At 46.3% G+C, this 24749-nt stretch overlaps 1 protein-coding gene across 2 annotated transcripts in view; it reads left to right on the plus strand.

The window, feature by feature from the left end:
* LOC115101207 (colorectal mutant cancer protein-like) overlaps window positions 1–24749 on the plus strand; it is a 133503-nt gene that overhangs the window by 1490 nt on the left and 107264 nt on the right. The window contains exons 2-3 of one of the 2 annotated variants that reach the window (XM_065004794.1): window positions 365–609; window positions 1254–1489. In XM_065004794.1, coding sequence (XP_064860866.1) covers window positions 365–609; window positions 1254–1489 — 481 coding nt within the window. The remainder of the gene's footprint in view (window positions 1–364; window positions 610–1253; window positions 1490–24749) is intronic. The other variant, XM_065004795.1, reaches the window with a different exon arrangement.

A 24749-nucleotide genomic window follows, 5' to 3' on the forward strand; every position in this document is an offset into this window, starting at 1 on the left:
ACAACTTGAACCATGCATACAAACCCTTAGACATGAAACTGATGAATAAGATATCCATTGTGCTAAATAACTACAGTTTGAAGGGCATACTGGGATCAAATCCCCCTTTTAGGGGAATATATTTTGCCTGACACGAATTGTGTGCTTTTCAACTTCATCTAAGAAACCTATTTACCCCCTCTAAACCTTTCCTAATATCACTTTTCACTTCTTTGAGAAGTGAAGCACATTTCTCAGGCTGGTGCCCTGGTTAATGTACCAGAAATTCAGGTTAGTGCTGCAACTTGTACACCACTCTTCAGACAATTGAAAACCATTCTCTTCCTCGCTCTCTCTCTTTTTCCATCTCCCTCTCTCCTGTTAGGAATGACCTGCTGATGGTGTGCAGACAGCTTAACATGGAGGAGTCTGTGGCAGAGATCATGGGCCAGCTGGGAGCGGATGAGCGAGGCAAGATTTCCTTCGAGGACTTCACCCGCTGCCGCATGCAGCTCGTCAACGAGATCCGCAAGGAAGAGGGCGAGCTCTCCCAACGCTCCCAGGACTCTGAAACTAGGAAGCTCAGGGAACACATCGCCTCTTGGCCAACCAGCAGCGAGAACAGCCTGGGTGAGTTTGGAGATAGCCAATCACGATTAGGCACAATTGTAAACGGTATTGTTGAACAAGAGACGGCAACTAATCACAGCTGCCTACAAGCATAAAACCAACTAAGAACAGGCAACACCAAACAACTAAACCTAACATCCAACAACTAACCACAAACTACCACTTACTCTTATACCACAGTCATTAACCATAAACAACTGACACCAAACCTCTAACAACCACAACATAACCTGCATGACTGAGGCTAGGGTTTTTATCATTGTTGCTAGCCTACACCTTCAGTCACCTTTGTTTGAATTGTTCCTGGAATATCTGCGCGTGCTCATTATTATGTAATGAAATGAGAGCATAATGACCAGGAATGTTTACCTCAAGCCCATTCACGAACATGGGCCATTTATAGTGACTAATTCAATCAGCCTAACTCGACCCACTTTACATGTGCATGAAACCACTTCAAAAGTAATCCACAGAGAACAAAACATGTACATCTACTTGGACAGGGAAGCAATAAGGTATGCAGAAAATTATGTAGACTGAGGTTCTCTTGAATCAGATCTGGTTGGGAGTGTAAACCCTTCACAGTGCTTATTAGTTATGAGTTACTATCTGTTTAGTTTTGATTTATAACATGTGTCCCCTAGGGGCCCTGTCAGGGGCCAGAGAGAGCTGGGAGTACGACTCTGGGGCCAGGGACCTCCAGAGTCCAGACATCCAGCCTCAGCAAACACAGACCCAGCAGCAGCCAGCCATCCTCCAGAAGGTCCTGGAACCGCCTGGGACTGTCCTAGAACAGCAGGCTGCCCTTCATATGCTCCTGTCCCAGACCAGCGCCCGCTGTGCCCCCCTGGGGGGAAATTACCTGGAGCTGGCCAACACAGTGAGTATGCCTCTGGTGACGCTGGTAGTGCTGGTGGTAATATTGCATTGTATTGATTCCGGGTATGTTTCCTTTAGAATTTTCTTGTGAGCCACCCAATGAGCAAATTAGGCCTAGTTGTTTCTAGTCACAAGCCATTCTCCGGCCCAGTACAAATTGGCTGCTAGTGCCACCCACCATTTGGTAAACACTGATATAGGACATAATGGTAAGATCAGGGAGTATCAGCTGACTACTTAGCCTCTGAGTTATGAGATCTTTATTACGGCCAATGATGAAGGAATGAGTGTGTAATGAATGGTGGTCTGAAGAAATTGGAATTCCAGAACAGACAACAGTGTTTATGTAAGGTGTCATGGCACCTCCAACCCTCATACTCTGTGTAGTATGTAACACACAGAACCATGAGAAGTGTTGTCATGCTGTGTGAAAGTTGAACCATTGAAAATAAATATAATCTCCTTCTGGGAAGGGGCTGTCACGTAAAAAAGGGGGGATTGAATTGAGGGTAGGCGTAGTAAGCCTGGTAATGCTCTAGAGGTCAGTGCTGCTTATGATAACGCAATTTTCTCACATTCTCCTCTCCTGTTTATAGTAGCCACCCGCCTGTATGGCTTGACATCATGGTACCCCCTGTTTATGATTAGGAGAGGGTAATTCTAGAGCTATGTATAAGACTGGGCAACGTAGCCATTCATCAATAATGAGGATTTCTCAATTCCAGAAGTGAATTTAATTTAAGTTTACTTCCTGAATGGATTAAGTTGAAATCACATGTATTCTAACTGTGACACCATCCCTGTGTCTTTACTCTTCAGCAAGCTAACTTGTCAAACCCACAGAACTCTTTTGACTATAGAAACACAGTGGTGTATCGCAATACATTTTCTGATTGGTCCGGGTAAGGATTCCAACTCTCCCTAAGTGTTGATTGGGTGTCCTGCGGTGGGTGTAGCTGGTGCATGGAAGTCAGGCGCAGGAGAGCAGAGATGAGTGAACAAAGAAGCACTTTACTGAGGCAATAGTAAGAACAGAATGCTACCGCGTCACAAAAACAAATGCCCAAAGAACAAGTGAGGCAGCACAAAGTACAACACTCAAGTATAAAGTACCGGCTGCCACAAATCACGGGTACAAATAAAACCCGGCGCAACCCAGCCGGAAGCGTGCCAACCTAGACAATAAACAATACCCCACACAGACATGGAGGGAACAGAGGGCTAAATACACATAGTAATCATGAGGAGATGTAAACCAGGTGTGTGGTAAACATGACAAAACAAATGGAAAAATGAAAGATGGAGCGGCGATGGCTAGAAGACCGGTGACGCCGAACGCCTCCCGAACAAGGATAGGGATGAACTTCGGGGGAAGTCGTGACAGTACCCCCCCTTGACGCGCGGCTCCAGCAGCGCACCGACACCGGCCTCGGGGACGACCCGGAGGGCGAGTTGCAGGGCAATCCGGATGGAGACGGTGGAACTCCCGCAGGTGGACGGTGGAACTCCGGGCCGTAGCCCTCTCAGTCCACGAGGTACTGAAGGCCCCTTGCCCGACGCCTCAAATCTAGTACGGAGCGAACAGAGTACGCCGGGGCCCCCTCGATGGTCTGGGACAGGAGCATATGAAGGGCAGCCTGCTGTTCTAGGACAGTCCCAGGCGGTTCCAGGACCTTCTGGAGGATGGCTGGCTGCTGCTGGGTCAATCGACCAATACGTCCCCCACCGGAACCCAGCATCTCTCCTCCGGGCCGTAGCCCTCTCAGTCCACGAGGTACTGAAGGCCCCTTGCCCGACGCCTCAAATCTAGTACGGAGCGAACAGAGTACGCCGGGGCCCCCTCGATGGTCTGGGACAGGAGCATATGAAGGGCAGCCTGCTGTTCTAGGACAGTCCCAGGCGGTTCCAGGACCTTCTGGAGGATGGCTGGCTGCTGCTGGGTCAATCGACCAAGCTCCCTGCGCACCAAGGACACATGCTCGGCGCTTATATATCAGTGGAGTATATCAGAATGTCATCAATATACACCACTACACCCTGCCCGTGCAGGTCCCTGAAAATCTCTTCCACAAAGGCTTGGAAGACTGATGGGGCATTCATCAACCCGTACAGCATGACGAGGTACTCATAATGCCCTGAGGTAGTACTGAACGCCGTCTTCCACTCGTGTCCCTCCCGGATACGCACCAGGTTGTAAGCGCTCCTGAGATCTGGTTTAGTGAAGAAGCGCGCCCCGTGCATTGACTTAATCGCTGTGGCTGTGAGAGGTAGCGGGTAACTGTACTTCACAGTTATCTGGTTTAGGGCTCAATAGTCAATACACGGGCGCAGACCTCCCTCCTTATTCACAAAAAATAAACTTGAGGAGGCGGGTGAAGTGGAGGACCGACTGTACCCCTGACGCAGGGATTCGGAGACATATGTCTCCATAGCCTCCGCCTGTGACAGGGGATACACGTGACTCCTGGGAAGTGTGGCGTCTACCTATAGGTTTATCGCACAATCCCCCCCTACGATGGGGTGGTAATTGAGTCGCCTTCTTCTTGGAGAAGGCGAGAGCCAAATCGGAATATTCGGGGGGGAATGCGCACGGTGGAGACCTGGTCTAGACTTTCCACCGTGGTAGCACCAACGGAAACCCCTTACACACCTCCCTGAGCACTCACGCGACCACCCTGTAAGAGCCCTCCGCTGCCATGAGAAAGTGGGGTCATGGCAGGCTAGCCAGGGAAGGCCTAGCACCACGGGAAACGCAGGAGAGTCAATGAGGAAGAGACTGATTCTCTCCTTGTGACCCCCTGCGTCACCATGCCCAGGGGAGCGGTGGACCCCCTAATAAACCCGGACCCTAAGGCTGGAATATCTAGAGCGTGAACTGGGAAGGGAACAGCCACTGGAGCAATCGGGCTCTGTTGGTTCCATCTGTGACCTCTGCGGTCACAGATGGTGCATGCGAAGGCCCCTCCTCCGGCCTCCCTAAGCGCAGCACTTCCCAGCTCCATATGTATCGGAGCGTTAGTGCTGGAGGATGGAACCAACAGAGCCCGATCTGGATGTCCGCGGGTGGCCAGCACGATATCCAGCCGGATGGACAGGTCCACCAGCTGGTCAAATGTGAGGGTGGTGTCCCTGCAGGCCAACTCCCGATGGACATCCTCGCGCAAACCGCAGCGATAGTGGTCGATCAGGGCCCAGTTGTTCCATCCCGCTCTGGCGGCCAGGGTCCGAAAGTCCATAGCGAACTCCTGGGCGCTCCTCGTCCCCTGCTGCAGGTGGAAGAGACGTTCACCCGCCGATTCTACCGTCGGGCAGGTGGTCGAAGACAGCCCGGAAACAATGGGTGAACTCCTCGAAGTGGTCCAACACCGCATCTCCTTCCACCCACATGGCGTTGGCCCACTCCAGGGCATCCCCGAGAGGCACGAGACGAGGGCGAACACCCTCTCACGGCCCGAGGGAGCCGGGTGGACTGTCGCCAGGTATGACTCCAACTGCAACAGGAAACCCTGGCAGCGGGCAGCCATCCCATCGTACTCTCTGGGGTGGGCGGGACAAATCTCACTGGAACCGGGTGCAGGGGGAGCAAGTAGTGTAGGCCACTGTTGTTCTGGTGGGGGTGCTGGAGGGACTCCCTGTCCCTCCCAGCGGTCCATTGTTTGGACGATGCGGTCCATGGCGGCGCCGAGATGGTGGAGCACCGCTGCGTGCTCCTGGACGCGCTCCTCTACCCCTATAACAGAGGCACCTGCTCCTGCTGACTCGATCAAGGGTGAGGTATTCTGTCATGCGGTGGGTGTATCTGGTGCATGGAAGTCAGGCGCTGGAGAGCAGAGATGAATGAACAAAGAAGCACTTTACTGAGGCAATAGTAAGAACAGAACGCAACCGCGTCACAAAAACAAATGCCCAAAGAACAAGTGAGGCAGCACAAAGTACAACAACCAAGTACAAAGTACCGGCTGCCACAAATCACGGGTACAAATAGAACCCTGCGCAACCCAGCCGGAAGCATGCCAACCTAGACAATAAACAATACCCCACACAGACATGGAGGGAACAGAGGGCTAAATACACATAGTAACCATGAGGAGATGTAAACCAGGTGTGTGGAAAACAAGACAAAACAAATGGAAAAATGGAGCGGCGATGGCTAGAAGACCGGTGACGTCGAACGCCGCCCGAACAAGGAGAGGGACGAACTTCGGCGGAAGTCGTGACATCGGGGCTCTCCTTAGCTTTGAGGAGTGTCATCATAAGGGTATCAGCATTATCTCCATCACCTTCCCTGAGCAGTTCTCACACCATCACACCCCTTCATTAATGCATCCATATTTATTAAGAATCATATGGGGCAGTCTCATGAGCTGCCATGTCCACTTCCTATATCAGCTTTCAGGGCTGGGTCGCCTTTTTGGACCCACATAAATCATTTAGTGGTTTATTACTGAGATTAACATCATGACACCGTCTCTGTGTAGATTAGCACAGGCACCGGAGAGAATGGGAGGTTGAACGTTATCAGTTGTCAGTGACAGAGATGTTTGTGTCTGAGTGAGAAAGTGTAGTCACTAGTCACCCCCCCCCCACACGCAATTAGGAGCCCCACTTTACGGGCTTGTCCTGCCGGCACTGCTATATACAGCCATTTCGATTACAGCCCTAATGGAACATCTGGTTGCTGACACAGGGAGGATGTGTAACTATCAATGCTTTGGTTGTCTGTAGGTCGATCTGGGACTTTATGGACGTGTTTGTGTCATGTTTTTGGATGTTTTCAGACTAGGGAGAACGTACAGAGTGGATGCTATGTAGCCAATGATTTGATTTTCATGCCAATTGGTCCTTTTTTCTACATGTTTATGAAAGGCTGACATGTAAAAGGTCCAAACGTTTTAACTTCCTTCATGCACTCACATAGACCATGTGACTTGTTAGTATGTGGAGGCCTTGTATTATATTCTGTCATTGAAGGCCATTTATTAATATTAAGAGATGGGTTTATACATCAGCTGATGAGTCCAGAGTGAATCCTTCATATTCTCCTGTGTGAATAGAAGTGCGTGTGTGTGCATGTGCATGCGTGGTGTGCGTGAGAGTGAGTGAAATGTTTATGTGCATCAGTCAGCGTCCTGTATAGCAGAGAATACATTGCCTTCCCTGGTTGAATAGAATCCCATGCCCCCTCACCCAACACACATTACCCAACTTCGTCTCCCTCTACACTTAGCAAACAACATTGTGTTTTGGGGGAAATAATGTGTAAGTCATTATCTCCCTGAGAAGAAACTTAATTCATGGGTTTGCAGATTGCTTTCTATTGCAGCTAGAGTTCATTCACACTCCTATTCATTAGCTGGTATTTTATTGGCTAGTTAGGGGGGATTAAGGGAATGCTGTTACCTTGTTGGCTGCAGCCAGCATCCAACAAGGGCTGTTAACACTGCCAATGGAATCATCACGTAAACAGATTAAACAATGAGGATGGTATATCACTGTCAATGGGAATTTCTGACCGCATTGAACTGAACCCTAAACTTTTCAACACCCTTTTTTTATAAAGGTTGGCTGTGAGGGTACTCTAGATTGAAAACCTGGCCAATATGCTGAGCCCAGCACACACAGGCCCATCTCGTTAGTGTTGGGACGCATGCCTCCTCTCTCCCTCATTCTCTCTCTCATACACAATCTAATCATCCCTAACATACATGTTCCCTGGGATTGCAGGCATGATTCATGCCTGTAACACACACATGACATGCTCACATGGATGCGCACACACAGTTAAGTACCATCTCATCAGCGCTGCTGGGATACACTCGCTGATCACACCCATGATTCATGCCTCACACACACAAACACACACACAGTTTAATGCCATCTCATTATTGGGCTCATTAACCGTTGACCCACCAATCACTCAGACCAGCAGGCCCACTGCATTCAGCAACTTTTATGCTAGTCCATTGTCGATTTCGAAACGCTCAAGTAGTTCACTCTATCTTCATTCAACCTTAGAATGACCTTGAAAATCAAGATTCCTTGAGTCAAATGGTTGTGACACTTGATTATTGCAAAGTGAGAAAAATGTTGTCTATTTAACGGTTGCTTGAAAACAGCGGTTCTTTAATACGTGATTCAATATTAACGCCACAATCACTGAAACAGGAGTGTAAAAGAGATGCCTTGCTCTGTAATGCTGTCCGCCCATACACACACACACACACACACACACACACACACACACTTGGTCCCCACCATTACATTAAATCCCATCCTCCTTGAATACTGTATACTGGCAGCGGCAGCACTAGTATATAACCTCCCATTCATGAGAAGGCCACTGTCATTTATTAATTCCATTCATGTGCAGCATGCTCTAGTACTTTACAACCGGATGTATGGTAAGCTAAAGCCACAGGTTGCAACCATACAGGCTGAAATAGGCTATCCATAGTCAGATCTCTCTTTACACAAGTGTTTTGCAAGACACTTTTGTCTGATCTAAATTACATGCCACTTACTTACAGTGGCTTGCGAAGGTATTCACCGCCCTCTGCATTTTTCCTATTTTGTTGTATATATATATCATGTGACACTTAGATTGCACACAGGTGGACTTTATTTAGCTAATTATGTGACTTAAGAAGATCATTTGGTTGCACCAGATCTTATTTAGAGGCTTCATAGCAAAAGATGTGCTCAACTGAGACCACCCACCACATATGCATGCAACACTTTTCAGTTTGTAATTTTTTTAAAGTTATTTTTTTCACTTCACCAATTTGGACTATTTTGTGTATATGTCCATGACATGAAATCCAAATAAAAATATATTTAAATTACCGGTTGTAATGCAACAAAATAGGAAAAACACCAAGGGGGATGAATACTTTTGCAAGGCACTGTACATTATATAGACCTGTTTAAACAGCCTCTATATGGCAGTTTCTCTTTAAGGATCATACATGTGTAATATTCCCGCTGGTGTAGATGGTAAAGGTTTGTCCATAGCGGAAGTGCCGAGCTTGCTGTATCTTTCTCACTACTGGTCTCTCAGTATGAAATCCTCCTATGATATTTTTTAATTTTACTAGGCAAGTCAGTTAAGAACAAATTCTTATTTTCAATGACGGCCTAGGAACAGTGGGTTAACTGCCTGTTCAAGGGCAGAACGACAGATTTTGTACCTTGTCAGCTCGGGGATTTGAACTTGCAACCTTTCGGTTACTAGTCCAATGCTCTAACCACTAGGCTACCCTGCCGCCCCATATGACACCAGGGCCTCAGCCAAGCCCCAAAATAGAGCAAAGTAATCCTAATACATTAATATACAGCTACTAATGGACAGTTTCTAGACATCTAAGACGGCATAAAGACAAATTAATATACAGTACCAGTCAAAAGCTTGTACACACCTACTCATTAGTTTTTTTGTACTATTTTCTACATTGTAGAATAATAGTGAAGACATCAACTATGAAATAACATAAATGGAATCATGTGTTAAACAAATCAAAAAATATTTGATATTCTTCCATTTTTATTTTATTTAACCTTTATTTAACCAGGAAGGGCTCATTGAGATTTAAAATCAAATTTTCAAGAGCGTCCTGGCCAAAATAGGCAAGTCATTACAAAAATTACAGAAAAACAAACATGAAAAAAAATAGCCACCCTTTGTGTTGATGACAGCTTTGCACACTCTTGGCATTCTCTCAACCAGCTTCATGAGGTAGTCACCTAGAATGCATTTAAATTAACAGGTGTGCCTTGTTAAAAGTTCATATGTGGAATTAATTTCCTTCTTAATGCGTTTTTGGCCAGTCGGTTGTGTTGTGACAAGGTAGGGGTGGAATACAGAAGCCCTATTTGGTAAAAGACCAAGTCCATATTACGGCAAGAACAGCTCAAATAAGCAAAGAGGAAATGACAGTCCATCATTACTTTAAGGCATGAAGGTCAGTCAATCAAGAAAATGTCAATAACTTTGAAAGTTTGTTCAAGTGCAGTGGAAAAACCATCAAGCCCTATGGTGAAACTGGCTTTCATGAGGACTACCACTGGAATGGAAGACCCAGAGTTACCTCTGCTGCAGAGGATAAGTTCATTAGAGTTACCAGCCTCATATATTGCAGCCCAATGAAATGCTTCATAGAGTTCAAGTAACATACACATCTCAACATCAACTGTTCAGAGGAGGCTGCATGACTCAGGCCTTCATGGTTGAATTGCTGCAAAGAAACCACTACTAAAGGACACCAATAAGAAGAAGAGACTTGCTTAGGCTAAGAAACATGAGCAATGGCTGTTAGATGGGTGGAAATCTGTCCTTTGGTCTGATGAGTCCAAATTTGAGATTTTTGGTTCCAACCAGCGTGTCTTTGTGAGACGCGGAGTAAGTGAGTGGATGATCTCTGCATGTGTGGTTCCCACCATGAAGCATGGGGGAGGAGGTGTGATGGTGTGGGGTTGATTTGCTGGTGACACAGTCAGTGATTTATTTAGAATTCAAGGCACAATTTACCAGCATGTCTACCACAGCATTCTACAGTGATACGCCATCCCATCTGGTTTACGCTTAGTCCAACTATCATTTGTTTTTCAGCAGGTCAATAACCCAACACATCTCCAGGATGTGTAAGGGCTATTTGATCAAGAAGGAGAGTGATTGAGTGCTGCATCAGATGACCTGGCCTCCACAATCACCTGACCGCAACCCAATTGAGATGGTTTGGGATGAGTTGGACCGCAGAGTGAAGGAAAAGCCGCCAACAAGTGCTCAGCATATGTGGGAACTCCTTCAAGACTGTTGGAAAAGCGTTCCAGGTAAAGCTGGTTGAGAGAATGCCAAGAGTGTGCAGAGCTATTTATCAAGGCAAAGGGTGGCTTAGAGTTACTACATGATTACATATGTGTTATTGCATAGTTTGGATGTCTTCACTATTAATCTAAAATGTAGAATATAGTAAAAATAAGGAAAAACCCTTGAATGAGTTGGTGTGTCCAAACTTTTGACTGGTACTGTATGTTAGTTAACTATGCAGTGTTTGATGAGTGTAGGGAGAAGGACTTGTATTTTGACAAAATGAGCTTACGGAGGGAACAGTGTTTTTACCAGAGGAAGAGAAGTGCTTGGATGAGGGGAGGAGGAGCAGTCATGCTGAGAGGATGTAGACACAGCCGAGCGGGCTTGCCACATGTTAATGGAGGAGGGGAAGGAAGACGGGGAGAAGAATAGGTAGAGGGGTAGGCAGGGGAGGAAGATACACAGTCACCAGGGGAATGATCCAGAACAGGAATGTGCATCCCGAGCCTCCTGTTTCTTCTCTTGCCTCAGGGAACACACACACACACACTCACACACACACACACACACACACACACACACACACACACACACCAGGCTATCCATTTTTCACACCAGCCTTGGTTCATGTCTTGTTTGCTGTTTGTGAGTTGCGAGTTGTAAGCTAGCCTGGCTAGTGGTCTTACAAAGCCTATTCCCCCAAAGAGCACTCAAGTTTGTACATAGCCTACCCAGTATGAATCGAGACACAGGCAGGCTGATACATGGCACATGCATCAGTCTGAAGCAGCTTGGTTATTCTGGCGCCTCTGTTTAAGTCTCCATCAGCACTATGTGGTATAAAGCTGTAATGGATGACTTATATGTGCCTTAGATTGCTCTTTAAAAAGCACAAGCCTCAGCCATTTCTAAGCAGGCACTAATCCTGATCTTAGCATCGATCACAGGAAAGCTCTCTGCCATCTATCTCTCTGTGTGCTGTATGTCACTGCATGTGAGTAATTGTATTTACCCATTACTTGATGACAATAATTACTTTTGTCCAGGCATTAAGCCCAGAGGTCAGCCTCAACTTGACCTCTGGCATTCAATGAGCCAGAGAGTAGAAATTACATGGCCCACTCTTCCTGGATTGGTAAATGTATTTATCATTGTGAAATGTCAAAGGGAAAACATTCAATTACCCTAAGTACAAAAAGTAATTAAGTTAGACTTTAAGTTGTGGACCGTCCACAGGATAGGAGTACAATAAAGCTATCCTTCTCAGTCACTTCTTTCAAAATGGCAGATGTTGTTTTGACCTTACAGCTGAGCTGAGGAAGAGCTGAATCAATTTGTGCCTTACTCGTGGTCAGTTGCGGATGTCATAACCAGTTGTGACAGGTGTTATGTCAGTCTTATAGCAGCATTATGTCTTCCTGCTTAAGTGGGAGTTTTTCAATAGATCAGACACTGTTATTAAGCTTTTACTCAGACGGTAAGATAGAACTGCCAAAGGGGGCGGTGTTGCAATCTACTGCAAAGATAGCCTGCAGAGTTCTGTATTACTATCTAAGTCTGTACCCAAACAATTCGAGCTTCTACTTCTAAAAATTCACCTTTCCAGAAACAAGTCTCTCACTGTTGCCGCTTGCTATAGACCTCCCTCTGCCCCCAGCTGTGCCCTCGATACCATATGTGAATTGATTGCCCTCCATCTATCTTCTGAGCTCGTGCTACTAGGTGACCTAAACTGGGACATGCTTAACACCCCAGCCATCCTACAATCTAAGCTTGATGCCCTCAATCTCACACAAATGATCAATGAACCTACCAGGTACAACTCCAAATCCGTATACACGGGCACCCTCATAGATGTCATCCTAACTAACTCGCCCTCCAAATACACCTCTGCTGTTTTCAATCAAGATCTCAGCGATCAATGCCTCATTGCCTGCATCCGTAATAGGTCTGCGACCAAACGATCACCCCTCATCACTGTCAAACGCTCCCTAAAACACTTCTGCGGGCAGGCCTTTCTAATCGACCTGGCCGGGGTATCCTGGAATGACATTGACCTCATCCCGTCAGTAGATGATGCCAGGCTATTCTTTAAAGGTGCCTTCCTCACCATCTTAAACAAGCATGCCCCATTAAAAAAATTTAGAACTAGGAATAGATATAGTCCTTGGTTCACTCCAGACCTGTCTGCCCTTGACCAGCACAAAAACATCCTGTGGCGTTCTGCATTAACAACGAATAGCCCCCGTGATAAGCAGCTTTTCAGGGAAGTTAGGAACAAATATACACAGGCAGTTAGGAAAGCTAAGGCTAGCTTTTTCAAACAGAAATTTGCATCCTGTAGTACTAACTGAAAAAAGTTCTGGGACACTGTAAAGTCCATGGAGAATAAGAGCACCTCCTCCCAGCTGCCCACTGCTCTGAAGCTAGGAAACACTGTCACCACCGATAAATCCACTATAATTGAGAATTTCAATAAGCATTTCTCTACGGCTGGCCATGCTTTCCACCTGGCTACCCCTATCCCGGTCAACTGCCCAGCACCCTCCACAGCAACCCGCCAAAGTCCCCACCATTTCTCCTTCACCCAAATCCAGACAGCTGATGTACTGAAAGAGCTTCAAAATCTGGACCCATACAAATCAGCCGGGCTAGACAATCTGGACCCTCTCTTTCTAAAATGATCTGCCGATATTGTTGCAACTCCTATTACTAGCCTGTTCAACCTCTCTTTCGTATCGTCTGAGATTGCCAAAGATTGGAAAGCTGCCGGGGGTGACACTCTAGACCCAAACTGCTACAGACCTATATCTATCCTACCCTGTCTTTCTGCAATCTGGTTTCAGAGCTGGTCATGGGTGCACCTCAGCCACGCTCAAGGTCCTAAACGACATCATAACTGCCATCGATAAGAGACATTACCGTGCAGCTGTATTCATCGACCTGGCCAAGGCTTTCGACTCTGTCAATCACCACATTCTTATTGGCAGACTCGACAGCCTTGGTTTTTCAAATGATTGCCTCGCCTGGTTTACCAACTACTTCTCTGAAAGAGTTCAGTGTGTCAAATCGGAGGCCTGTTGTCCGGACCTCTGGCAGTCTCTATGGGGGTGGCACAGAATTAAATCCTCGGGCCGACTCTCTTCTCTGTCAACGATGTCGCTCTTGCTGCTGGTGATTCTCTGATACACCTCTACTCACAATTCTGTATACCTCTGGCCCTTCTTTGGACACTGTGTTAACTAACCTCCAGATGAGCTTCAATGCCATACAACTCTCCTTCCGTGGCCTCCAACTGCTCTTAAACGCAAGTAAAACTAAATGCATGCTATTCAACAGATCACTGCCCGCACCTGCTCGCCTGTCTAGCATCACTACTCTGGATGGCTCTGACTTAGAATACGTGGACAACTACAAATACCAGACTCGCATTAAGCATCTCCAATCCAAAATTAAATCTAGAATCGGCTTCCTATATCGCAACAAAGTATCCTTCGCTCATGCTTCCAAACATACCCTCGTAAAACTGACCATCCTACCGATCCTCGACTTCGGTGATGTCATCTATAAAATAGCCTCCAACACTCTACTCAACAAACTGGATGCAGTCTATCACAGTGCCATCCGTTTTGTCACCAAAGCCCCATACACTACCCACCATTGCGACCTGTACGCTCTCGTTGGTTGGCCCTCGCTTCATACTCGTCGCCAAACCCACTGGCTACAGGTTATCTACAAGTCTCTGCTAGGTAAAGCCCCGCCTTATCTCAGCTCACTGGTCACCATAGCATTACCTACCCGTAGCACGCGCTCCAGCAATTATATCTCACTGGTCACCCCCAAAACCAATTCCTCCTTTGGTCGTCTCTCCTTCCAGTTCTCTGCTGCCAATGACTGTAACGAACTGCAAAAATCTCTGAAGCTGGATACTCATATCTCCCTCACTAACTTTAAGCGCCAGAGCAGCTCACAGATCAGCAGCTGTCAGAGCAGCTCACAGATCACTGCACCTGTACGTAGCCCGTCTGTAAACAGCCCATCTATCTACCTTCCTCATCCTCATCCCCATACTGTATTTATTTATTGATCTTGCTCCTTTGCACTCCAGTATCTCTACTTCCACATTCATCTTCTGCCGATCTACCATTCCAGTGTTTAATTGCTATATTGTAATTACTTCGCCACCATGGCCTATTTATTGACTTAACTCCCTTATCTTACCTCATTTGCACCCTTTTTTTATTATTTGTTCTACTGTATTATTGACTGTATGTTTTGTTTATTCCATGTGTAACTGTGTTGTTGTATTGTGTCGCATTGCTATGCTTTATCTTGGCCAGGTCGCAGTTGCAAATGAGAACTTGTTCTCAACTGGCCTACCTGGTTAAATAAAGGGGAAATTAAATTAAAAAGGTAGAGAAAGAATGGCACCACCTGCCTGGCCCTTAGCCAGTCCTTCCTCTATAGGGGCCACCTGCTGCACTGTTTGGATAAGTGTCTGTATCTCTGGATAGCCCTAAACCCATAGCCCCCCCTGTCTGCTGGGCTAGCCTTATCGCTATCTGCCCTCAAACCTTAGCCCTCCCGGTGTGCAAGGCTAGCCTTATCGCTATCTGCCCTCAAACCTTAGCCCTCCCGGTGTGCAAGGCTAGCCTTATCGCTATCTGCCCTCAAACCTTAGCCCTCCCAGTGTGCAAGGCTAGCCTTATCGCTATCTGCCCTCAAACCTTAGCCCTCCCGGTGTGCAAGGCTAGCCTTATCGCTATCTGCCCTCAAACCTTAGCCCTCCCGGTGTGCAAGGCTAGCCTTATCGCTATCTGCCCTCAAACCTTAGCCCTCCCGGTGTGCAAGGCTAGCCTTATCGCTATCTGCCCTCAAACCTTAGCCCTCCCGGTGTGCAAGGCTAGCCTTATCGCTATCTGCCCTCAAACCTTAGCCCTCCCGGTGTGCAAGGCTAGCCTTATCGCTATCTGCCCTCAAACCTTAGCCCTCCCGGTGTGCAAGGCTAGCCTTATCGCTATCTGCCCTCAAACCTTAGCCCTCCCGGTGTGCAAGGCTAGCCTTATCGCTATCTGCCCTCAAACCTTAGCCCTCCCGGTGTGCAAGGCTAGCCTTATCGCTATCTGCCGACAACTCCTAGCCCTCCTTGTGTGCTAGTTCTGCTAGCTTTATTGCTATCTGCCCTGCAGCTGATTTGATTTCACACGCAAGCAAGTTGGGTTTCACTGTGTCACTGACTCTGTCCCTCTCCCAGTCCCACTCCTCTTTTCTCTACCTCTTGGAAAAGTGCCCAGAAAAGCATTAGCGACTCTCCAATCTGCCCAGCCAGCACCACTGCACTGCACAGACACTGTCCTCCAAGCTCGGTCAGTCTCTAACAAGGTGTTAGCTGTGATGTGTTGGCCTAGTTTGAAGTTGTAATGGCTCTTTTGGAATAACCTGTGGGTGTTGGAAGGCTGTTGTGGGAACTGTGTGTTAGTGATGAGGTAAGTAAAGCTTCGGAGGTGACGGGACAGGAGGATGAAAATGATGGATGGTATTTTTGTGGGTAAAGTCTCTAGGTCATGTCAGGCCTGTAGTATAGTGCTGTGTTGCCAGGTTGGAGTGGATGTAGCTAGAGACCAGACCAGAGAACACTGCATAGGCAGTGGGTCTTGGATATCTATGTGGGCGAGGGGCGAGGATGTTGGCTGTTTTACACTGCTGTGTAGATTGGATGAGTAACATGCAATCTATCTTCAAGGATGACTCATTTTAGTCTGGTTGGAGAATCGCTTTCTGTTTGGGCATATTTTATTACATACTCAGCTGTATTTTGGGGCTCCCGAGTGGCGCAGCGGTCTAAGGCACTGCATCTCAGTGCTCAAGGCGTTACTACAGACCCTAGTTAGATTCCAGGCTGTTTCACAACCGGCCGTGATTGGGAGTCCCATAGGGCGGCGCACAATTGGCCCAACGTTGTCTGGGTTAGGGTTTGGCCGTGGTAGGCCGTCATTTGTAAATAAGAATTTGTTCTAAACTGACTTGCCTAGTTAAATAAAGGTTAAATAAAATAAAACAGTAACTTAAATTGTCTACCTACCAGCAAGAGTGTACTATATTGCTTTACATTGTTCTGGGAGATTGTATTTCCATGTTGTGTAGTGATTGGTATGTGAGCTTTCTTCCACTAATAACCTGTTGGATATGCACTAGTAACAGCCAAGTGTCATTATGTGAACACATTATTTCTATCTGCCTAGAAAACTTCTCAGGAAAAAGAGATCATTTTCAGGAAAGAAGGGGTCTATTCTCCGTATCATTGTTCTCATTTCATTTTCACTGGGCAGAGGGAGAGGGACTAGACTACATGCTCCATACCATTTCTTTGAGTCTCTCAATTAGAAAGTAAACCAGCTCCCAATGTACCGCTTCATGAATCATACATGCAGGTCTGTCTAAACCTCTGATATACTCTGAGTGCAGAGTTTATCGTTTTGTCTCCTGCTACAGCTCATCTTCCCAATTTGTCTCATGCTGTTTGAATTCTTTTCATTTTATTTTAATATCGTCCTCTTAGAATATCAACGTGGAAGTGGTTTCAGCACAGTTCTTTTTTGACCCCCTAGTGAAATAAATGGGAGGACATTAGCCTGGGAGTTTTATAAAATTTGCAATTAATATATATTTCTGTTTGATGCTGTGGTGAAGCTTTGTGCTAAATTATGACAGTTTTAAGTATTTATACGGCCTTGCTTTGAAGTATTACTATTGACTTTGAATTCAGTGATCAGGGCATTGTGAGTTTAAATTATTGTTGGTTCATTTTCTAATTTGCATGGCAAGTAAGGGAGAGTTCCAATTAAGGGAATATGCCAGTGTGTGTGTGTGTGTTTCCCCTCTTCATTCTGTTTTTTGTGTGTTTGCATGCTGATGAGCAGTGTCCAGCTTGGGGAGCAGCATGATTTGTAGCTGAGCTGAAAGGTCAGGATCATCCAAGTGCTTCCTAACAGCCCTGCTGTGAGTGACCACGTCTAAATTAGATTATTGTGATGCTCCTGCTGTGTCCATCCACATCTTTGTGGGTGTGTGTATGCTACTCTGCTATGTGGTCTCCTTGGCACCTTGGTCGTTCCTTTATTGTGGCTTCCTGTTACATCACATGTCATATAAAAAATCCAACCAATATCAATAGGGGGAGCTAGGGCTGGGCGACATGACGATATACACTGCTCAAAAAAATAAAGGGAACACTTAAACAACACAATGTAACTCCAAGTCAATCACACTTCTGTGAAATCAAACTGTCCACTTAGGAAGCAACACTGATTGACAATACATTTCACATGCTGTTGTGCAAATGGAATAGACAACAGGTGGAAATTATAGGCAATTAGCAAGACACCCCCAATAAAGGAGTGGTTCTGCAGGTGGTGACCACAGACCACTTCTCAGTTCCTATGCTTCCTGGCTGATGTTTTGGTCACTTTTGAATGCTGGCGGTGCTTTCACTCTAGTGGTAGCATGAGACGGAGTCTACAACCCACACAAGTGGCTCAGGTAGTGCAGCTCATCCAGGATGGCACATCAATGCGAGCTGTAGCAAGAAGGTTTGCTGTGTCTGTCAGCGTAGTGTCCAGAGCATGGAGGCGCTACCAGGAGACAGGCCAGTACATCAGGAGACGTAGAGGAGGCCGTAGGAGGGTAACAACCCAGCAGCAGGACCGCTACCTCCGCCTTTGTGCAAGGAGGAGCAGGAGGAGCACTGCCAGAGCCCTGTTGTTGTGACGATAGACGTTTTTTCTATCGTTTCATATTATGCTCTCATTTATTTTGTTGTCGCAAATCACACTCTTTTTTTCATCAATTGGACGTCGCTTTGCGTTTTTCCACATGTGCCGTGTGGAAGGATATTTGCGACACAAACAAACATGGAGGAGAGTGAACATGACAGAGAGCACAGAGACACGGAGCTCATACCTAAAAGAGGGGCTACTTTGGTCACATGGACTTGGTTTGGGTATGAAAAGTCTGACACAGACCATATAACCGTCCTCTGCTAAATATGCTGCAGGCCGGTCCCGACAACAGGCTCAAACACCACTAACCTCTTTTACCACCTACGCAAGAATCATGTGAAACATTACGGCGAGAGTCTACAGATGAGACCCAAACAGTACAGTTGAGTGCTCAAAACAAACCCCAGTCTCAGACGTTGCAAGAGGCTTTTGCCCTCGCCACACCATATGGTAAAGAATCACGAAGATGGAAGGAGATAACAGCTGTCTTTGCAGAGGTAAGTTGTAACGGCATGGTCCCAATTTACACGGGCGAGAATCGTGGGTTACGGGAGTTGGTGCTATACACTCGTCCCAAGGTACCAAATGCAAATTGATGTGACACGTATTGATGCAAAAATAACATGCAAAACAGGCAATTATATATATATATATGAACCATATATATATATATATATATACACACACACAGTGGGGCAAAAAAGTATTTAGTCAGCCACCAATTGTGCAAGTTCTCCCACTTAAAAAGATGAGAGGCCTATAATTTTCATCATAGGTACACTTCAACTATGAAAGACAAAATGAGAAAAAAATCCAGAAAATCACATTGTAGGATTATTAAGGAATTTATTTGCAAATTATGGTGGAAAATAAGTATTTGGTCAATAACAAAAGTTTATCTCAATACTTTGTTATATACCCTTTGTTGGCAATGACAGGTCAAACGTTTTCTGTAAGTCTTCACAAGGTTTTCACACACTGTTGCTGGTATTTTGGCCCATTCCTCCATGCAGATCTCCTCTAGAGCAGTGATGTTTTGGGGCTGTTGCTGGGCAACACAGACTTTCAACTCCCTCCAAAGATTTTCTATGGCGTTGAGATCTGGACATTGGCTAGGCCACTCCAGGACCTTGAAATGCTGAAGCCACTCCTTCGTTGCCCGGGCGGTGTGTTTGGGATCATTGTCATGCTGAAAGACCCAGCCACGTTTCATCTTCAATGCCCTTGCTGATAGAAGGAGGTTTTACCTCAAAATCTCACGATACATAGCCCCATTCATTCTTTCCTTTACACGGATCAGTCGTCCTGGTCCCTTTGCAGGAAAAACAGCCGAGTTGAGTTTTTACCAAAAAGTTCTATTTTGGTTTCAATTGACCATATAACATTCTCCCAATCTTCTTCTGGATCATCCAAATGCTCTCTAGAAAACTTCAGACGGGCCTGGACATGTACTGGCTTATTTCTTACATTAGTACCCCAGGTCATCTTAGGTTTCATTACATACAGTCGAGAAGAACTACTGAATATAAGATCAGCGTCAACTCACCATCAGTACGACCAAGAATATGTTTTCCGCGACGCGGATCCTGTGTTCTGCCTTACAAACAGGACAACGGAATGGATCGCATGCAGCGACCCAAGGAAACGACTCCGAAAAAGAGGGAAACGAGGCGGTGTTCTGGTCAGACTCCGAAAAAGGGCACATCGCGCACCACTCCCCAGCATTCTTCTTGCCAATGTCCAGTCTCTTGACAACAAGGTTGACGAAATCCGAGCAAGGGTAGCATTCCAGAGGGACATCAGAGACTGCAACGTTCTCTGCTTCACGGAAACATGGCTTACTGGGAAGACGCTATCCGATGCGGTGCAGCCAACGGGTTTCTCCACGCATCGCGCCGACAGAAACAAACATCTTTCTGGTAAGAGGAGTGGCGGGGGCGTATGCCTCATGACTAACGAGACATGGTGTGATGAAGGAAACATACAGGAACTCAAATCCTTCTGTTCACCTGATTTAGAATTCCTCACAATCAAATGTAGACCGCATTATCTTCCAAGAGAATTCTCTTCGATTATAATCACAGCCGTATATATCCCCCCCAAGCAGACACATCGATGGCTCTGAACGAACTTTATTTAACTCTTTGCAAACTGGAAACCATTTATCCGGAGGCTGCATTCATTGTAGCTGGGGATTTTAACAAAGCTAATCTGAAAACAAGACTCCCTAAATTTTATCAGCATATCGATTGCGCAACCAGGGGTGGTAAAACCTTGGATCATTGTTACTCTAACTTCCGCGACGCATATAAGGCCCTGCCCCGCCCCCCTTTCGGAAAAGCTGACCATGACTCCATTTTGTTGATCCCTGCCTACAGGCAGAAACTAAAACAAGAGGCTCCCACGCTGAGGTCTGTCCAACGCTGGTCAGACCAAGCTGACTCCACACTCCAAGACTGCTTCCATCACGTGGACTGGGACATGTTTCGTATTGCGTCAGATGGAAATATTGACGAATACGCTGATTCGGTGTGCGAGTTCATTAGAACGTGCGTCGAAGATGTCGTTCCCATAGCAACGATAAAAACATTCCCAAACCAGAAACCGTGGATTGATGGCAGCATTCGCGTGAAACTGAAAGCGCGAACCACTGCTTTTAATCAGGGCAAGGTGTCTGGTAACATGTCCGAATATAAACAATGCAGCTATTCCCTTCGCAAGGCTATTAAACAAGCTAAGCGTCAGTACAGAGACAAAGTGGAATCTCAATTCAATGGCTCAGACACAAGAGGCATGTGGCAGGGTCTACAGTCAATCACGGACTACAAGAAGAAACCCAGCCCAGTCACGGACCAGGATGTCTTGCTCCCAGGCAGACTAAATAACTTTTTTGCCCGCTTTGAGGACAATACAGTGCCACTGACACGGCCTGCAACGAAAACATGCGGTCTCTCCCTCACTGCAGCCGAGGTGAGTAAGACATTTAAACGTGTTAACCCTCGCAAGGCTGCAGGCCCAGACGGCATCCCCAGCCGCGCCCTCAGAGCATGCGCAGACCAGCTGGCCGGTGTGTTTACGGACAAATTCAATCAATCCCTATACCAGTCTGCTGTTCCCACATGCTTCAAGAGGGCCACCATTGTTCCTGTTCCCAAGAAAGCTAAGGTAACTGAGCTGAACGACTACCGCCCCGTAGCACTCACTTCCGTCATCATGAAGTGCTTTGAGAGACTAGTCAAGGACCATATCACCTCCACCCTACCTGACACCCTAGACCCACTCCAATTTGCTTACCGCCCAAATAGGTCCACAGACGATGCAATCTCAACCACACTGCACACTGCCCTAACCCACCTGGACAAGAGGAATACCTATGTGAGAATGCTGTTCATCGACTACAGCTCGGCATTCAACACCATAGTACCCTCCAAGCTCGTCATCAAGCTCGAGACCCTGGGTCTCGACCCCGCCCTGTGCAACTGGGTACTGGACTTCCTGACGGGCCGCCCCCAGGTGGTGAGGGTAGGCAACAACATCTCCTCCCCGCTGATCCTCAACACGGGGGCCCCACAAGGGTGCGTTCTGAGCCCTCTCCTGTACTCCCTGTTCACCCACGACTGCGTGGCCACGCACGCCTCCAACTCAATCATCAAGTTTGCGGACGACACAACAGTGGTAGGCTTGATTACCAACAACGACGAGACGGCCTACAGGGAGGAGGTGAGGGCCCTCGGAGTGTGGTGTCAGGAAAATAACCTCACACTCAACGTCAACAAAACTAAGGAGATGATTGTGGACTTCAGGAAACAGCAGAGGGAACACCCCCCTATCCACATCGATGGAACAGTAGTGGAGAGGGTAGCAAGTTTTAAGTTCCTCGGCATACACATTACAGACAAACTGAATTGGCCGTCCCTCTAAACTTTCAGCTCATACAAGGAGAAGACTGATCAGAGATGCAGCCAAGAGGCCCATGATCATTCTGGATGAACTGCAGAGATCTACAGCTGAGGTGGGAGAGTCTGTCCATATGACAACAATCAGTCGTATATTGCACAAATCTGGCCTTTATGGAAGAGTGGCAAGAAGAAAGCCATTTCTTAAAGATATCCATAAAAAGTGTTGTTTAAAGTTTGCCACAAGCCACCTGGGAGACACACCAAACATGTGGAAGAAGGTGCTCTGGTCAGATGAAACCAAAATGGAACTTTTTGGCAACAATGCAAAACGTTATGTTTGGCGTAAAAGCAACACAGCTCATCACCCTGAACACACCATCCCCACTGTCAAACATGGTGGTGGCAGCATCATGGTTTGGGCCTGCTTTTCTTCAGCAGGGACAGGGAAGATGGTTAAAATTGATGGGAAGATGGATGGAGCCAAATACAGGACCATTCTGGAAGAAAACCTGATGGAGTCTGCAAAAGACCTGAGACTGGGACGGAGATTTGTCTTCCAACAAGACAATGATCCAAAACATAAAGCAAAATCTACAATGGAATGGTTCAAAAATAAACATATCCAGGTGTTAGAATGGCCAAGTCAAAGTCCAGACCTGAATCCAATCGAGAAGCTGTGGAAAGAACTGAAAACTGCTGTTCACAAATGCTCTCCATCCAACCTCACTGAGCTCGAGCTGTTTTGCAAGGAGGAATGGGGAAAAATGTCAGTCTCTCGATGTGCAAAACTGATAGAGACATACCCCAAGCGACTTACAGCTGTAATCGCAGCAAAAGGTGGCGCTACAAAGTATTACCTTAAGGGGCTGAATAATTTTGCACGCCCAATTTTTCAGTTTTTGATTTGTTAAAAAAGTTTGAAATATCCAATAAATGTCGTTCCACTTCATGATTGTGTCCCACTTGTTGTTGATTCTTCACAAAAAAATACAGTTTTATATCTTTATGTTTGAAGCCTGAAATGTGGCAAAAGGTCGCAAAGTTCAAGGGGGCCGAATACTTTCGCAAGGCACTGTATATACACACACACACACACACACAGTGGGGCAAAAATATATATATATATTAGTCCTTTATTTTTTTGTTTGCAACTATAGTTGAAGTATTTTTTATTTATCTTTTTAGATTTTATTCATTCATATTTTATTTTTTGTTACATGCTTAATTGAACATTTGCACACAAGGTTCTAAATAAAAGGAGAAATAATCAAATATGAGTAAGTACCTTTTATTTGTTGAGTATAATTCAAAATGTAATAAGAAGTAGGCCTTTTACATGTGGTCATTTTATATAAACGATTTATTTATTACAGAAAATGTGCTATATTGGGATATGTATCGTTATCGTGACATGAAATGACCTGTATCGGGATATGAGATTTTGGCCATATCGCCCAGCCCTAGGGGGAGCTGTTGATTCTTTTTTTCCCATTCAAAGCGGTGGGCAAGAGGTGGTCGTTCTACCAATTTAAAAAATCCTTAAGTGACTGCCTTTTCCCCATGTCAATTTAGACTAATTCAGATTAGGTTAGGTTATCATCCATCATTGAACCAAGTAGTCAAATATGCATTACTGGTTGCTCTAAACACTGGTCATCAATATATTAATAAAGTGCTCCAATCTGTTCAAATTTAATGAGGCCTGAACGAGCCGCTAATGAACTGGTCTACTAGTGCGCTCTACACACTAAAATTAAGATACGAAAGGAGCCACAATGTCAGAAGTGCACTTTAATAGCTTGAACAGCCTCAGAGAAGATATGAGGGGAATGTTCTGGAACAGTGTCATTTCTAGAGCTTCGTGGAGGAAAAGAGGAGAGGGAGGTGGGGAAAAAAGACTGGATGCACTCTGTTGAACATACACTACATGGCCAAAAGTATATGAACACTTGCTTGTCTCATTCCAAAATCATGGACATTAATATGGAGGTCGGCCCCCTTTGCTGCTATAACAGCCTCCACTCGTTTGGGAAGGCTTTCCACTAGATGTTGGAACATTGCTGCGGGGACTTGCTTCCATTCAGCCACGAGCATTAGAGAGGTCGGGCCCTGATGTTGGCCGATTAAGCCAGGCTCACAGGAAAGGGCCCCCCCAAACTGTTGCCACAAAGTTAAAGCACAGAATGGTCTAGAATGTCATTGAATGCTGTAGCGTTAAGATTTCCCTTCACTGGAACTAAGGGGCCTAGCCCAAACCATGAAAAACAGACCCAGTCCATTATTCCTCCTCCACCAAACTTTACAGTTGGCACTATACATTGGGGGCAGGTAGCGTTCTCCTGGCATCTGCCAAACCCAGATTTGTCCATCGGACTGCCAGATGGTGAGGCGAAATTCATCACTCCAGTGAATGCGTTTCCACTGCTTTAGAGTCAAACGGCAGGCGAGCTTTACACCACTCCAGCCGACGCTTGGCATTGCGCTTGTGTACAGCTGCTCGGCCGTGGAAACTCATTTAATGAAGCTCCTGACAAACAGTTATTGTGGTGACTTTGCATCTAGAGGCAGTTTGGAACTCTGTAGTCAGTGTTGCAACCGAGGATAGACAATTTTTACAAGCTACGCACTTCAGCGCTAGGCAGTCCCATTCTGTGAGCTTGTGTTGCCTACCACTTTGTGGCTGAGCCGTTATTGCTCCTAGACGTCTCCACAAAAACAGCACTTACAGTTGACCCGGGCAGCTCTAGCAGAAATTTGACAATCTGACTTGTTGGAAAG

Source organism: Oncorhynchus nerka, linkage group LG19 (assembly GCF_034236695.1).
Source record: "Oncorhynchus nerka isolate Pitt River linkage group LG19, Oner_Uvic_2.0, whole genome shotgun sequence".
NCBI lineage: Eukaryota > Metazoa > Chordata > Actinopteri > Salmoniformes > Salmonidae > Oncorhynchus > Oncorhynchus nerka.